The 16,408-nt window shown below is 48.7% G+C and overlaps 1 protein-coding gene across 1 annotated transcript; it reads right to left on the minus strand.

Annotated features, from left to right (window-relative positions):
- Positions 1-1,372: 1,372 nt before the first annotated feature.
- On the minus strand, positions 1,373-15,980 carry KATNB1 (katanin regulatory subunit B1). Its single transcript, XM_065733322.1, has 19 exons — positions 15,767-15,980; positions 13,861-13,991; positions 12,146-12,263; positions 10,227-10,327; positions 9,620-9,661; positions 8,844-8,927; positions 8,345-8,460; positions 7,823-7,894; positions 7,444-7,594; positions 6,941-7,128; positions 6,680-6,813; positions 5,835-5,885; positions 5,584-5,660; positions 4,840-4,959; positions 4,126-4,275; positions 3,745-3,821; positions 3,261-3,335; positions 2,401-2,517; positions 1,373-1,844 (listed from the first exon to the last, which is right to left on the minus strand). Exons 1-19 carry the CDS (start codon positions 15,804-15,806, stop codon positions 1,712-1,714), a joined length of 1,977 nt encoding a protein of 658 aa, XP_065589394.1. The 5' UTR covers positions 15,807-15,980; the 3' UTR covers positions 1,373-1,711.
- Positions 15,981-16,408: the final 428 nt, after the last annotated feature.

Consider the following 16,408-nt stretch of genomic DNA (forward strand, 5'->3'; position numbering starts at 1 on the left):
CCCTATTGCACGAAGGCACCCCGGTGCTGCTGCACACGCTCTCCCTGCCCCAGAGGGATAGCAGCTGCAGGGCTGCCCCCCCTGGCACCAGGAGGGGCTCTGCAGACTCGAAGGAATCTATTGTAAAGTGACTGAACAGTCGTCTTCTCAAGAGAGATCGCGGCGAGGTCGAGATGAATGTGTTTGAAATATTTATATCCTGTTTACACGGTCTCAGAATGGAAAGGAAAAAAAAAAGTGGAAAGCAAGAAAGCAAACCTCCAGCCCAAGTGCTGTTGGTGTAAGTGTGGTGGTGGGGGGTGGCAGGGGCACGGGGGGGCAGTGCTGCTCCTTCCAGCTCCTGGTACTCCTCCACTCCATATCCTATGAAAGAAAAAAAGGGAAAAATAAGTCTAGTCTTTTGTTAAGCTGAGATGTTTCTACGTATTTTACTAATATATACCTACATCCTGTTTTATATCATAAAAACCTATTTTAAATAAAGCATTAAAGCCACTCTTCCTGCGCTGCTGTTATTCCCCGCATCGGCTGTTACAGCTCGAGCCCTCTGCCTTGAGAGCTGCCAGGACTCAGGGGTGGAGGAGAGCTCTCTGTAGGGGAGAAGGACAAGCCACAAGTGCTGACGCTGCTCTGGGAGCTGCCCTGCACTGTGAAACCTCCCATGGGCGTTCTGCAGGGCGCCTGGGGAGCAGGGCTGCTCTTACTCACCGCAGCCTGGTGGCAGGAAGGGTGAGAACGTGGCTGGCTGCCCTGCCTGCCAGGGAGAAGAGCAGGGGAGGAGATTCAAGCATGTACCAGGACTTAAGAAAGTTACAGATGTTTTAATAAGATTTGTTATGTTACAGTTTGCTAGAGAACAGGCTCTGGTGTATAAAATGAGGAGACAGCATTAGGAGCAGGGGAAGTGCCAACAGGAGCCTCTCTTCCCCATCCCTCAGGAAAGAAGAAAGAGGGACAGAAAGTTCTGGCAGACATTTATTGGGGGAAAAAAAAAAGTCCCTACAAGTGGGCCATGGGATGCAGAAAGACCTAAGTCAGTCCACATCCTTCTGTTCCTTCACCCTCACCCCCAAAGGCAAACACGCAGGACAAGTCCTAATAGAGTCATGTATGTCAGCAGATCCAGGTGGACTTCAAATCCATCCTCTGTGGCACAGGGATGTGGAGAAGCTGGGGGAACAACTTCCCCTTACTATTATTGGCCCTTGCAAAGACACCACGTGCAGCACCACCCTGTCCTGGCCCATGTTTTTTGCAGCAAGCCAAAGGGGAGCATCTCCCCTGCCCGGAGAAGGGGACAAATCCTTCCTGCAGGGACAAGGCTCTTCACCCCACAGCAGGCTTTTGTGGGGAAGGAGCTGCAGTCCGGTGTCCTGCACAGGGAGCAGACCTGGCCACCAGAGCCAAGGGACAAGACGTGGGTGAAGAAGTGGCACCCTGCACTCAGAGTAAGGTCAGCACACAGAGACAGTGCATGATGGTGAGGTGAAGAGCTGAAACGAAGCTGCTCCCCAGCAGGACCTCCTTGGAGCCAGGTCCCCTCGTACCATGCAGGCTCAGGTCTTCACCTGCCCCCTCCAGGCACTGGTGCTGGCCAGGCACATCCCTGTTCCCTCCTGTGCCGTGGGGAAGGACGAACACGCAACCCAGCCAGACTGAGCACAGAGGGGAGTTTGGCCACCTGTGTTTGCATGTGCCGAGCTGGCAGCTGTCACTCCAGCATAGCCATGAGGACATGCAGATCTCCAAAGTCACTACCGTGGCGGCCGCTGAGCCCAGACTTGTTCTTGACAATGTTTCTGATGTTTTTCAGCTGATCATAGCACAGCTTGCATTTATGGAGCCTGTGAAAACAGCAGAGACAGCATGAACACTTAGCTGCACGGGAGATGTGCCTGTTCCCAAAGTTCATCTCAAGCAGGAGAGAAAAATGCAAGCCCTGCAAATGGCCTGACTGGAACGGGAGCATGACTGTGCAGGAACAGCAGGTCTGCAGCCCGCATCCTGATGAAGTGGGAGAATGGCATCCTCACAAAGGCTCTTTCACTCCTATTTTCCCCTTTGGCAGTAAAGTCTGAGGAGGAAAGGTGCTGTTTCCGGACAGCAGACTTACCCTGTCAATGAACTGGAAGCCCAAGGCCTAGCTGACAACTCCTCTGCTTTGTGAGGTGAAGGCTGGTTTTACTTCTGACATACTTGAGCTTTGTTTTGGTATGACTCAATACATAAGAGACAGAGGGAAAAACAGTCTTTGGCCTTCTCCTCAGAGCAGGAGGGGTTGGTATTTGCAGACAAAAGAGAAGGCATGCCCAGTCTAGTACCAAAACCTCACGGAAAGCAGAGCTCACTTAGAGAAAGGCTGTGTTGAAAGGGAGCAAGTGGAGGCAATAAGTGCCTTACCTTTCCTCTCTGGTGATGTCCACTCCGACAGAAGGTGGTGCAGCAAGAATGTCAGTGATTAGCGGCAGGAACCTCTGGAGAATGAGTTTCAAGGAGGTGCAGCCTGTCTGCACATAACTGGAAAGCAAACAGAGAATCAGACCCCACCTGGACTTCATTCCTTTCCTCCCAGCAGCCAGCTCTCACACACATCCACTCGTGGGGACAACATACTCAGCCCCCTCCCTCTACCACTTGCAAGCAGGTAGGGAGAATAGCAAGTGCCAATACAGTCTTGTTTGGAGCTGAGACCCACAAGCAACCTTTTTCTCAAGGTCCTGGCATACACCCTGCTAAGTGGGACTTTCCTGCTCAAGAGCAGACATGTTCTGCTGAGGGCACCTGGTAGGATCCCCTCTCCTAGTCTAGGAAAGGATAGAAAACCCCATCTTAAGCAACGTGCTGTCTTCTCACTAAAGATGAAATTCAAAGCAGACTTCCAGATGCAACCATGACTGCCGAGGGACTTCATTCCCCTTGTCTCAAGTCAACAGTTTCATTCTCATCAGTGCACAGAGCCCACTGGGTCCACATCTGTCTTACCCCTCCTTGCTCACAGCTGCCTTCACCTACACCACCACACTTACACCAAACCTAAACATCCTGCTCCTAATGAGACTTCCTGCCCACACATACTTCCCATATCTTTTCCCAGCACTCACTTGGCCACTCCACAGCTATCTTCCAGGTGTTGTACCAGCACCATGCTGTATCTGCTATGATTTTCCACGACCTTCTTACAGCCACAATATGCCTAGTGGATCCCCCCTATCAGCACCCACATCTTTCCCACCCAGCACGCCGTGTTCTCGTGGCCTCACCTTTCATATTTACTTTCAATAAGTTTTTCTATCTGAGGCAGAACTACAGTGCATAAATCCAACTTCCAGAGAGACCTGAAAAGAAAAGCATGTGTTGCAGGGCTGGAGTATGAGGCTTTCCAAAGCTGAGCTGACACAAATAAAGTTTTCTGGCAGAAATGTCCAGGTAGCTGAGCCCAGGTTTACTGAGCGAGTTCCCTGGCTCCCCCTTGCGATAGAAAGCGGTATGTTCCGACGTTTTATTTACTCCCTGCAGAACCACTTCGTGAAGCCCTAAGACTTCGATTTTTCCTTACGAGACATCATTTACCAACAGAAAAGGCCCTGCATCACTGCAGCAGACACTAGCACTGCAGAGCTGGACATGTGACTACGAGCACACGTGTTTCATGCTGCCACGGCCAGCTGGACACGAGGCAGCTGCAGTGCAGGGCTCCTGCCACAGCCAGACAGCTCTCTGGTATCCCAGCAATCCTGCACTCACGCTTTTTGGTTGATAACGTTCAAGAGGTCCACAACAATAGACAGGTCGTTGGTTCCTACAGCAGAGTCCATAGAGTTCTGAGAGAGAAGGAGAAGAAATCTATTGCAAGGTCTAAACTGGCTAGACGAGCGCAATAAATACCAAGAGCCACTTTTCAAAAACAAGGTAGAAGAAATGGAGAGACAGTAGGTGTGAGAGGATAACCCTCTCCACGTTTCACTGTGACCTTTCAAGCCCAGCTGGGACACGGCAGCACTTTGCAATACACCCCTTGGCACGGACACTGTAAGATCCCATCTTTTGTACGGGACAGTCCCACAGCAGCCAAGGGAGCTGCTCAGCTGCTCCCCTCATGAACCTCAGGCTTCTCCACATCCTTGCCTTGATGTCGCTGGTGCTCCATACAGCCCGCACCGTGTCCAGATTCTTGTGGCGGTTGGTGAGCACCATGCACACGGTCTTGTGGCCTTTCCTGATCTGGGACATGATTTCCTCATCCACGAGCTCAGTCTGGCTTTGGTTCTTCACAGCCTGAAAGTACAGACACCAACGGAGGAGTAATAACGGCACAGGATGGTACGGAAAGGGGAAGAGCTTTCCCTGTACTAGGTGAGAGTTGGTCGAGAGGCCTCCAAGACAGAAGAAGTAATGACTGTCATGAAATAATGATGTGTATGTAATGGCACACAACAATTTTCTGAATGAATCACTGTCTTGTACGTGAACGCATTCAGTGACTTTGTCCCATCCCTCGTCCCCTGGTTTAATAACACATTCCTCGGGAGCTTGGACCAACATTGCTGTGTTTGCATCAGCCTGCCATCATTCCCACTGGGGGCTGGCCGGTCCAGCAGCCCTGAGGTGCTAACCCCACAGGAACTGCAAGTTGAAGCAGTTGGGAGGCAGGAGAGCAAGCTGGCATGGGAAGCACCACGTGAGAAGAAGAGCGGAAGGCAACGTGTTCTTTGGCTGCTGCGTTCAGTGCTAATGACTGCAGGCTGCAGAAAGCAACTAAAAGACACTTTTGTATCCCCAAGAACAGCCACTTTCTGGTGCCACCAACACCAACAGAAATGTCTGAGCAAAGATACTTACTGGTAGGAAGTCAGAGGCTTTCAGGCCAATGGGCTCATTCCTGGTTGCAGGAATCACCAACGGCTCTGCCCTGGGCACAGGAGTTGAGGAAGCAGTTGGCGGCCTCTGAGAAGGCTCAGGCTGCAGGAGAAATGGAGACAGAAGTTCTAGCAGCAGGAATATGGCCATAGTCTCATGTCTTCTTTCCTCTGAAGCACTTTCCCATTTGCTGATATGGGTTAGAAGGCAATGAAGCATCCCTCAAATACACATCACAACTCAGTGATGGTTTGCAAAGAATACGCAGACACTCCAGCAGAAGTGCTGAATGCTGTCACTGTTACTGGCATCAAAAATTAGGGCAATGGGCCGTGGCCAGCCTGAAGGCAAAGACTGTTCTAAAGAAGCCAGAATAACCTATCCTGTCTCCCAAAAGCTGCTTGAGATTTTGGCTGTCACAGTCTCAGTTTGAGTGCCCACAGAAATGTAGCACCTGAGTTCTCCTCAGGGCACCTCTGTTTGAGATGAAAGGAGAAACATCATTGTGCAGGAAGCAAACAAATGCAAGACAGCCATCGTCTGCTAAGGCCTGGCCTTCAATTCTGCTGCTCAGATGAGACACGTGGACAGACCAGGACTGAAGCTGCACTTTTACTGCTCTCCAAAAGAGGAATGAGCTTGATTAACAGCAGCAAAGTCTCTAGAATTCACCAGTCTTTCACAGCAGGGGTGTGAACTGCTATCAACAGATTATACTGTACATACAAGTTCCTGCTTTGGCAACGGGGTCTGGGCTTCCACAGCTTGGTTAGGCTTCGCTGCTTCCTTTGCAGTTACAGGCTCTATGAAGACAGAAAGGAGAGGGAAAGCAGAAACTGATTATTTCTTACAACAGAACCATAGAGCACAGGCACTGTAAGGCTTGTCTACAATCAGTGATTTCTGCAGACATGCAACTCTCCCTGTTTTAAAGACTATTAACCCCATCCCCACCAAGGTGTTATTTTCAAACTCACCATCCTCTGGGGGGGCTGGAAAGGGCTCGCTGATTCGAGGAGGAGTTCGAGCTATGGAGAAAGAGAAAAGAAAATAAATGGCAGAGCCATCCAAGGCTACAGATTAGTAATAGGTCAGCCTTGGAGCTGGGAGATCTCCAGCAACTTCACTGATTAGGGCAGTCAGTGATACAGCAAGCAGAGTTATCTTCTCTCCCTGATGTTACTGCTGAATTTAGCTAAAGGCTTTTAGCCTTCATGGATGGGACAAAACTACCTTGTGAGCTCACTGCTGAAGAACGGTGAAGCTCAAGGCACAATCACATCAGAAAAAAAATAAAATTGACCTCCAACTAAACTTATTTACAAAAGTAAATCAAAATAACGACTACTACTTCCTTATAAGGAGTACCTCATTTTCCCCATTAACAGGAAGTGAGATATTGGCATCGCTCTGAGCCTCCTAAACAACAATTATCACTTTAACAGAACATTTTACCCTTCCTCCTTTAACAGAGGCTGCTAAATCTTACACGTATCAGAATTCTAAGCAAATAAAAGATCTTGTAATACAGTGGTGCTACCTAACCAGGACAGGAAGGCTCCACGCTTACAATGAAGTGTTGGGTTCTGGGCCAGACTTGAACCAGACATCACTGCATCCTAGTCAAGGGGTAACCTTCTGCACATTTACCACGTGCTCTGTGGTTCAGAGTCCAAGCACAGAACACTGAAGTCTTCTAAACTCTCTGAGGTCACAGGTGAAGCCGTTATTACAATACACCAAAGTTCACTGCTGCTGAATCAGTTTAGCACCTACTGCTCTGAACTAACCACTCAAAAGCACAGAAAGCCAGGGTACTGACAGATGGCGTTCTTGGGCTGGAAGATCTCTTTGTAATCCTCTGGGTTCTGGATCTCAGCCCTGGATTCCTTCTCATCCCGATCATCTTCACTGCTGGGACTGCGCCTCTCACTCTCTGAATTATGTTTCACTCTGCTGTGAAAGAAAGAGATGCTGTTAGAGCCAGGCCCCACGCAGACCCTGTTAGACAGGGCAAAAGCACTAAGCACCTTCTAGATTTCCTTAAAATCTTGAAGTGACAACAAACCAGATTTCCTTTTACCTCTGTGGCTTGCTGCAGCTAGTCGAGGGTCTGTCATAGATGCGACGAAGGGAGGACCCCGTGGGGGTGGGCTGAGCCAGAAGCTTGTTGTTCCTGAGCAGCCCATGAGGAACTAAACCTGACTTAGTGACTCTGCTGAGATCCACAACAAAGGAAGAGACTGTGCTTTGTGCAAAGGAAACTCCTATCTGCAGAGGCAAAAGATCAAGGTAGTTCACTGAACAGCACAGACCCTGTCAGCCTTTTCGAGATCAGGCATGATGACGGAGTGACCCTGAGTGACAGCGCCTGTTTTATCTGTTACTGGTCAAGTTAAGTCCCCATTCTTTCCTCCAGAAGCCAAAGATGAAGTGGAGCACACAGCCCACAAGCTTGGCCTAAGAGCAGGACACACCGCATGCCCTGGCCACTCGCAGTCTGACACAGCCCTGCAGGCCAGGTCTGCGAGCAGGCAGGAGGATTGCAACCACCACCTCCCCAGCTCCTCACAAACGGTGTCTTACCAGCTGGTTGTTGCAGATAGATAAGTCAGCTACTTTTCCCCAGTTCACCAAGACCACATCAAAACAGCGCTCTGGCTCCCAGCCGTACACACGCAGCGAGTCCTGGAAGCCACCGTACAAGCAGCAGCCATCTGGGTTGAAAAGAACACACCTGGGAGAAGGCAGATGGAGAATTTAGACAGCTTTCCAACCCTGCATGCTCCCCAGGGCTGTAACCCTGACTTCACTGAACACCTCCAGCACTTGTTTTCAGTAATTATCCCACTGATGGGGTGAACTTGTGCAAGTGTCTCTCCACAATTTTCCCTTTCATAAGGTGCTCCAGTCCGGCCCCAGTTTTGGTCTCTGCCTGGTACACTGCAGTAGGAAGGTAATATACCTGACAGGAGTGGCCTCCTCTTCAATACAGCTCACAACTTGAAACTTCTCCAAGTCCCAGAAACAAATGGTCCTGTGCACAGGGCAGAATAAAAACCATTGCTCACCTGCCTTAGGATTCAGTATTAACAGTAACATATCCATAACTAGAATCACTTCCACTGTTGTGCATGCATGATGAACTTGCACAGAGGACTAGTCTAGCTACAATCTGTATGTCCAGCTGAAGATGCTTTGAGGCTCTAGAAATGTGCAGGTTTTTAGAGCAGAACCAGAGCACTGCTTGCTATACGTGTAGGGAAACACTGCATTGTTTTCTAGCATGGCAGAAAGCATCAGCAGTTTTGGATGAGAAGATAAGAGCTCTATATTCTGAAAATCACAGGTATGCCATGCTGTTGGCTAGGTGACACACTCTTGTGGCAGTTTGAGTTGTGTGACATTCCTGCTTGCCACGCTCCTAAGAGGAAGGGCACTGGGAAAGGGAACTGCTGTCATCAATTCCCTTTTTCCCTGTCTTTACCTGTCAGAGCTGCCAGAAGCCAAAAGGTATTCGTTGGGATGGAATTCAACAATGTTGACTGGGCCAGAATGTCCTGTAAACTCAAACACTACCTTCCCAGAGGTCAGATCCCACAGCTGGAAGAAGGAAAGAACAGACCAAGCCTGAAATTGATATGGTGTGCCCCACTTATTCATCAGTAATATTTACTAAGCACATTTATTTTATAACTTTTACTAAGATGATCCCTGTCACGTTTAGGTATCACAATTATACCATCATCAAAACTTAAAGTATGTGTCAGACTAGGGCATTTCATCACATGTAGCATATTTTGGGACGCTCTGGGCCACTGGACGTGATCCCCATGAACACCTGTCCTGGCAAAGCCCCAGAGCCCAGGCAGCTGCCTAACGAACAAAAGGGAGCTATGAGGGACTGTTGGCAATGCCTGGTTAAACAAACCAACCAACAGGTCCAGCATTCCCCATAACATAAGGGAGATGTCAGAATAAATTACCTTTACAGTGTGATCATCAGCAGCAGAAGCTAACCACTTGCCATCAGGACTAAATCGAAGGCACCTCACTGCTTGCGTGTGACTCTGCAACCAGAAAAACAGAAAGCATTTTTCTGTTTGGGCTTTTTTTTTTTTTGCCCTTCCTTTAGAGGGAATTCTGGCTTTTGTCTTTCAATATGATACAGTGCAATGAAATGAAATTAACTGTTTCAGAGTCCACAACTCACAAAATCCTACACTCTACGCAAGTCCAGGCCCATCTATGCTAAGTGGGCATAACGTTTCTCATCTAGACATTTCTGGCATCAGTTTAAGAGTGGTAAATACAGATCAGGCTGAACTAATGAGAATCAAATTTGAGCTAAACAGATTTCTTTTTTAAGACAGATGAGCACGCCATTAAATTGGCTTCTAAATGAGATATATAATAAGATATAATTAATATATAGTTCTGTGGGTAGAAAAAGGCTCCACGAATAGAATCATCTCAGTGCAGTGGGGACTTCATGGTAATAGCAACCACAGCAAGAACGCTTCCTCATGGATGCTCTCCAACTCCTACTGAAGCCAACCAGACTACAGTACATTAACTCCTATGATATCCATTTTGTGTTCCCATATAGTTAACAGAGTCCCACAGAGGTTTATCAGACCACTTCACATGCAGATCTTATTTCTCTATCAGGAAACCAAAAAAGTTAATTGCACATCATCACTATAAGGCTTCCCCACAAGCCCTAGACAGAAATCCTTCTCCTGATAATGAAGTATTTTACCTTGTACTTGAAGATACAGCCTTTTCTTCTTACATCCCAGAGCTACAGGGGGCAAAAGCAAACAATATACTTAGAAAGGCACATGGTATGCGTGGGGGGGGGGGGGGGGGGAGTTTTACAAGAGCCCTGTCAAAACAAGGTGTCACCAAGCTGATAATTCAGCAGAATGAAATCACTGGAGGGGCTGCTATACGCCCCTGCTTGCTCCAGCTACATTTCCTAACCTAAGTGAGAATCACTTCTATGAGGTAAGGTATTTCCTGCTACAGAAGTTCTGTTGCTGCAGTCAAATACCAGTCTGCTGAAGCAGGTGCACTCCACAGTGATGAGTACATCTGTATTTGCTGACACCAGCTCTCAGCAGGCACCTAACCTGAGCCCCGTGGAGCAAGCCACATTCCACAACTGAAGAGTCACCCTCATGAGCTACCACTGTGAAAACACATGCATGAATTTCACAAGGACTCATAAATACACCTGCCCACACACACGCCAATGGTGATGTACAGCATCTACCAGCAGCTCAGCACAAGACATGTTCTGCTGCTCTTATAACAAAAAGACTGCAAGTAAGAGAGAGTAACCTCTAGAGGAAGGCAGGCCTTACCTTAATGTTTGTATCCAAAGAGCCAGATGCCACAAAACTTCCAAAGGGATGGAAATCAAGGCTGCAGATGTTTGCTTTGTGACCAAGTAATGTACGAAGAACTGGGAAAAGGAGAAGCAAAGCAGGGAGAAAGAATTGGGAGCAAGTATTTAGTACTTCATTTCACCCCAACAGCATGCAGAAGTTTAGCAAGACTATCCTCACCACTAAACAAATACTACACATAATTTAGTCATCTGTACATATTATTCTACCAAAATGCCTCCAACTTTACCCTCACGATGCACAGAAACAGCAACAGAGGGCCCACGTTCACACCCATAAAATCATTTGAGTTGGAAGGGATCTTTAAAGGTCACGTAATCCAACTCCTCTGCCATGAATGGGGAATATTCAATGATTCTAATGAAATCCCTGTCCTCAGGTGCAGAAACTATGAATAGAACTTGGAGGAGCCCAATCTGAAAATAAAACTAAAAAGGGACGCTTAGAGGCAGCTGTCTGGCAGTGTTACCTTCCCACTTGCTGCAAAGAGCAAAACAATGGGGTGGGGTAGTTCCAGCCAGGAAGCAGAGGGGACACCATTCACCCTGTGGCCACTACATGGGCCCTTTTCAAGTGCTTTGACACAAGCCTGACTTCTACCTCTTATGTTCCAGTATTTGCATAGGGCTCCTTCAACTGCCCCCTACAAGAAGCATCCCACAGGCTGGGAATGGGCACTCAGGAAGCACGAGGCAAAGAAAATGACCCAGTGTTTGAGCTAGCCATCAACAAAATAACACTCCTGTAATTCTGGAAACCAGAAGGGACCCGTTGGACAGGTACATCTATCTCTGGGTGCAAAGATAGGTGCTGAACTCAACGTTGAGAAGCACAAATTGCTCAGATAATGACAGGGGCAATGTCTCTCTGCCACCAGTCATCTGGGACAATGTCATGCTTCCCCTGGTATGAATTATCTTGGGCCAGACTCATTTGCACAGATGCTGGCTCAGAGGCCTACTACTAACTTCAGCCAGACCAGCACTGGTAGAGCCAAACTATGCTATAACTGAACTGACTCTGTCTGAGTGATAGAAGTGCTCTTTATTATCAACGACACCTGCTGTCTGCATTATCAGCCCAGTCAAAGTAAGAAGGAGATGTAGTGAAAACAGACTTATGAGTAAGAATCAAACTACAAGAAACATTAATTAATTTTCCAGCATTTCTGCTGGAATGCACTCAAGGGATTCACAGCACTTTAGCAAATTTGTTCTAGGATTTGGCAAAAAGGCAATAAATAAAGTATGACTCAACAGTTGTCCTTTAAAGGATCAGAGCTTGATGAGTTCATAGCTTTTACAATTTAATAAAAATTAGGTCTTTGTCTATTTATATGGCCATGCAAGAGCAGAAGGGGAGAAAAATGGAGGAAAAAAAATTGCTCAAAATAAACTGAAGAAAAAAGACAGAATCTAAAAGTGAGAGCAAGAGGTCAGCAAGCAGGAGATTCCCAGACTTCTGCAGAACCTAATATACTTCAAATTTCCATTCTGATTTCAGAGTTAAGTGTATCTTTTTACTAAGGCTGATAATTTTAAGCTGAGGCATGAGTATGATTTATATATGCCCCGTTCCTCCTGATGAGCAGAAAAATTTATCTGGAATACAGATTTCAGCCTCAGGTGAGGTCAAAATCCTGGAAACTACTTCCTCAGCTCTATCTCCACAATACGTGCACAAATTTCTGCTTCAGTATGCACACAGAGCTCTACTGTCTCAAGTAGGAATTCCAAAACACCCTCTAACAGTACTGGAAATTCAGACAAAAGCAATGCTGGGCTTGCTTTCTTACATTAGGAACGTTGTGAGTTGGCATAAACACTGAGCATAAAGATACTGCAAATATTAACAGAAAACTCAGAGAAACACACTTTTGGCAGCTTCCAGGTCCCAGACTCGAATGGATCCTGACTGGGACCCTGCAACAATGAGTTCCTCATTGGCATTGATCTGTAGGCTCTCGATGGGCGTCGTGTGGCCTGTCAAGCTCTGCAACAAAAACCACAAGTCACAAGCAATGGTTACTGATGCAGATCTTGGCACTGTTTAAGTCTGCAGCGGCATGGTTCGCACTCAGCTGGAAGCTATATAGCCATCACCTGGGCTGGTTGTGCCACTGCTCCTTTTTCCTCAGCAGATACCAGTGTGGTAGAGCACCCCAAAGAGCATCCCTGCACACCTATCTTCCATGGTATCCCACTTTCTGGAACACTGACTGATTTTTCAAGGATGCATCAACAGAAACATGTGCAGCTAAACATTACATGCAGATGCCCAGACAAGGCTGACACACACCTATATTACACAGATTATGCTATGCAAGCACAATGGCACCGTGCTTATTCTAAGTGGGTCATATAGGTCTCACAAACAGGTTACAAAATCAAAGCAAGCACAAAAGCAGGGCCACTCAACCTTCCCAAAAGTGAGGAGCCACACGTTGCTGCCAGCACTGGATGACACAATGATAACATGGTGCTATCACTGAAATATTAATTTGAAGCAAGAGCTTCTAATTCACATGTATGCATTTTCTTTCATCCTTGAGCATCTGAAAGCTTACCAATTGCTTAAGAATTCTGAGAAGGCTAGTATTTAATATCAATGTACACGCTACTATTATAACCTACTGCTCGTCAATTAAGCAATGTGATTACCCCCTGCTTTACCTCATCCTCACATTGGTCTTTTGAAACAGTTAAGCTAGCTCTGTGCCTCCACACAGGTACTGGGGATGCCAGTGGAAAATCACCCATTCTGATGGGGCTTTCTCTGTATTTCAAGCATGCCTGCAGTGCTCCAGGGCTGCAACTGTCACTGTGCAGGGAGGGACTGAACTCAGACAGGAATTGAGCTGCACTGCTACTCACTAAGCTCCTTTTCTCACTCCTCCCCAAAGTGCAGCCATCTCGGATCCCAGCACTACCTCACGAGGTTCACTCTGCCTAGAGAAATCCTTCCAGAATGCAACATTATTTTGTTGTTAATTAAACAAGTGATGAGGGACAAGATACTTTTCCACAACATCCACTTGCAGGAAAAGTGATACAGCACAGGCAGCTGGTAAATACAGTTACGGTGTGCTGTAGTGGTAACCCTACTCTTCCTAACGTGCCATGCCCAGCATTGCTCTTTCCCAGCCTAAGGTCAAGTCAGCTAAGTATTTGAACTTTGTGCCAACAATAAGTGACTGTGGGAAATGCATCCTGCCTGGGACATTTCCTGCTAGGAGGGCAAACTCCAAGGTGCAAATCTGGCCCCTGTAGCTCATGCTACAAGACAAGTTATCCTCATACAAAACTGTAATTACCTGCAGCACAGTAACAGAAGGCTCAGTACTCGTTGTCTGAGAAAATACTAGTTCTGCTGAAGCAGAGAGCCATCCCTGATCCTTTTTGGAACAGTGACCCCACTGACCACTGAATTCCGTCCCAATCTTTTGCTAGCATCTGACCACCTGGCTCTGTGTTGATAAATTCCATTCAGAAGCCCCACAGGCTACAACCCAACAATCTCCTCCCTCATTCCCCACGCTCTGTATCTCGAACGCTCCCCCCCCAGGAAGCTGAAGCAGGCCTGTTCTCACCATGATGCAGTTGGGCTTGTTAACTGACCACACATTGACCCGACAGTCATCTCCTCCAGTGGCCAGCAGCCGGCCCGAGCTCTTCCCCAGGACTAGTGAGGACACATTGCTGCTGTGAGCCGTGATCTCTTCTGCACAAAACGAAGCAAGCAGTTAGAATGGTCCACATTAAAGATTTCCCACCCCGTCCCCCCAAAGAGATAAACAAAATCTTCTTGTTCCTGAAAGCCTTTCCAGTTTCCACCTGACAAGCTGCCACAGTCCACAGTTCAGATAAGAAGTCATACTATTATCTGGCTTCAAGTAGTTCTTCCAGGCTCTGTCTGCTGCACTTAAGACATTTGCTGGACAAGCTTCACGACTCCAGTGCTCATCTAGCTTCCTAAAAGCATCTTCTCTCCCCAGCAGCAGTGCAGTAGCTTTTAAAGACTATAGCAAACTGCTCACAGAGGTTGCTTTTCCTTCTGCACCGAGGTGGGTCTCAGTAAGCAGAGCTGCTTCAGAAGCTGCAATGATAAGCAGCAGACACAGAGAAAGGTCTCTAACCTGGAGAGCTGTGTCCAACCCCAGAAGGACTCAGTACAGTTTGTTACCTGACAGAGCAAAAAGCCAGACTCAGCAGAGGGAGAGGTGGAGCTGCCACCCCTGCACTTTGGCACGGGCCGTGCTACCTTGCCACTAGGCAACAAAGTGAAACTTTGCAACGCATCGTGCCACTGCGACAGAGGAAGGATGGGCATTTAGCTGAAGGGGCACAAAGGAGAAAACGTGGCTGACACCGAAAGACTGTTAGAAACTGGGGGCTGATGGGAATGCCAGAGTTCTAGGAAAGAAAGCCTTACCATACAAGCATGGGGCAAAAGATAAGCCAGAAGAGCTCATTTGCACAGACATCTATTTTTATAGTGGATTTTTAAATCCACCCAAATTTTTGGCAGGAGCTTTTGGCTGACGCACTGACCATTTTCTTCCTCTGTCTGCTCTCTTCTTTGTGAGCTTACTGCAACTGTAGGCCTAATAGTTATGGAACTTGTTGTAAAAGGGCCAGGCACTAAGCAATTCAGCTCTCGCTAGGGTTGGTCTGGTGGGAAGGGTGCTGTGACTGTGTAAAACACGTCACTAATCCAAAGGGCCATCAGACAACTGCAGCAATAATTACATGTGCTTTGATCCCAGGCTCTGAGTGTTTTTCTGAAAGCAAAACTGCGCAACTTTCACTTCAGCTGGAGAAACACCTTTCAAATTACAGAGGTAAATGGACTGTAAATGAGACCAGACAAGCTGAAAGTACACGTGCTTTGTGTTGAAAGACCTATCTTATTCAGGACAATGCTGAAGGAGGTACGTGCACAAAGAACTGAAGGCAACAAGCAGTACAATTAGTATTAAGAGAGCAACTCACTCATAAAAAAGGAAAGTACAGATGCTGAGCACTGCTGCTACCAATAGGAGCGCATCAGCACCCCGTGCTTTCCCTCCTCCGGGTTTCATTCTTCATAACAGAGTGGATGTTTAAGTGTCACTGCTGAGGCACCAACCTGCCTATAGGGACAGGCTGTGTGCCTTCTCCTCACCCCCAAGGCCTTTTCTCGGGGCACAACGACACTGAGCCCCCCATCAGCACCACAAACACCGAAGAGGATGCTGAGGCGAGGCGAGGCGGGGCAGAGCCGAGCAGCACGACCTCGTGCCTAGGCAGAGAAGGGAGATCTGAGGCCAACGGTGCCTACAACTCCCCCATTTCAGGAAGAGAGCACAGAAATCGGCTCTTCTGCTCCTAGACAAGGGAGGAGCGGTTCACCTCAGTGCAGTGCCACCTCCTCATCCCACCTCCGGGCCCCAACCGCCGGCCCAGGCCCGCACCCAGCAGCCGGTTCCCCCGTCCCCCTCCCCCGCCGCCACTCACGCAGCTTCCAGGCCGTCTTGGTGACGACGGGCGTAGCCATCTCCCGCTGCCTCCAGGCTCCTCGTCTGGGCCCGGCTCGGGGCTCGACCCCCGCCGTGTCCTAGCGCGGCCGCTCCCCCGCCGCCATCCGCAGCTCCGCCGCCTCCGGGCCTCTCTTCGCCGCCAATCCTCGAGGCGCGGCCTGCGGGACCCAACAGACCCCCAGGGTCACGTCGGGAAGGCCTCGGGCCCCTCTGCTTCCCGGGACCCCGCCCCTCCCCAAGCGCTTGACAACCAGGCCCTGGCAACCGGCCCCTCACAGCCAACCTCGGCCGCGCCCCGCGCCCGTCCGACTTCCACCAATCAGAGCCGGCCTTGCTCTCCTGCGTCCTGGCCAATTCGCGGCGACGCTCTGTTCCGCGGCGCCTCCGCGCCTCACGGTTGCCTGGATTCCGTCAGGCGATCGACCAATGGCAGGCGACGGAGGGGAGGTTGCCATGGGAACCGCAGGGCGGCTGACCATTCGCAGCGCGGCTTCTTGGAGGAGGCTTTCCAGCCCGGCCAATAATGTCGCTGCGGGAACTTCAGGTTCGTGGACCTCGAGGAGGACGTGGTGGCTGCGCTCAGGTTCCCGTCGGGCCCGGCAGGAATGGCCGTCATCAC

The sequence above is a fragment of the Cyrtonyx montezumae genome, unplaced genomic scaffold, assembly GCF_038088225.1.
Source record: "Cyrtonyx montezumae isolate F1298 unplaced genomic scaffold, pur_monq_1.0 scaffold_17, whole genome shotgun sequence".
NCBI classification, from domain to species: Eukaryota; Metazoa; Chordata; class Aves; order Galliformes; family Odontophoridae; genus Cyrtonyx; species Cyrtonyx montezumae.

What these genes read in the sequence shown, in the direction of transcription:
- KATNB1 (XM_065733322.1), bottom strand. Translation starts at nt 15,806, where the DNA reads ATGGCTACGCCCGTCGTCACCAAGACGGCCTGGAAGCTGC. An exon ending in GCTTCTGGCAGCTCTGACAG is followed by an intron (nt 7,895 to 8,344) that starts GTAAAGACAGGG and finishes CCCTGTGCACAG; the next exon opens with GACCATTTGTTTCTGGGACT. An exon ending in CGTTGCCAAAGCAGGAACTT is followed by an intron (nt 4,960 to 5,583) that starts GTATGTACAGTA and finishes TTTCTCCTGCAG; the next exon opens with CCTGAGCCTTCTCAGAGGCC.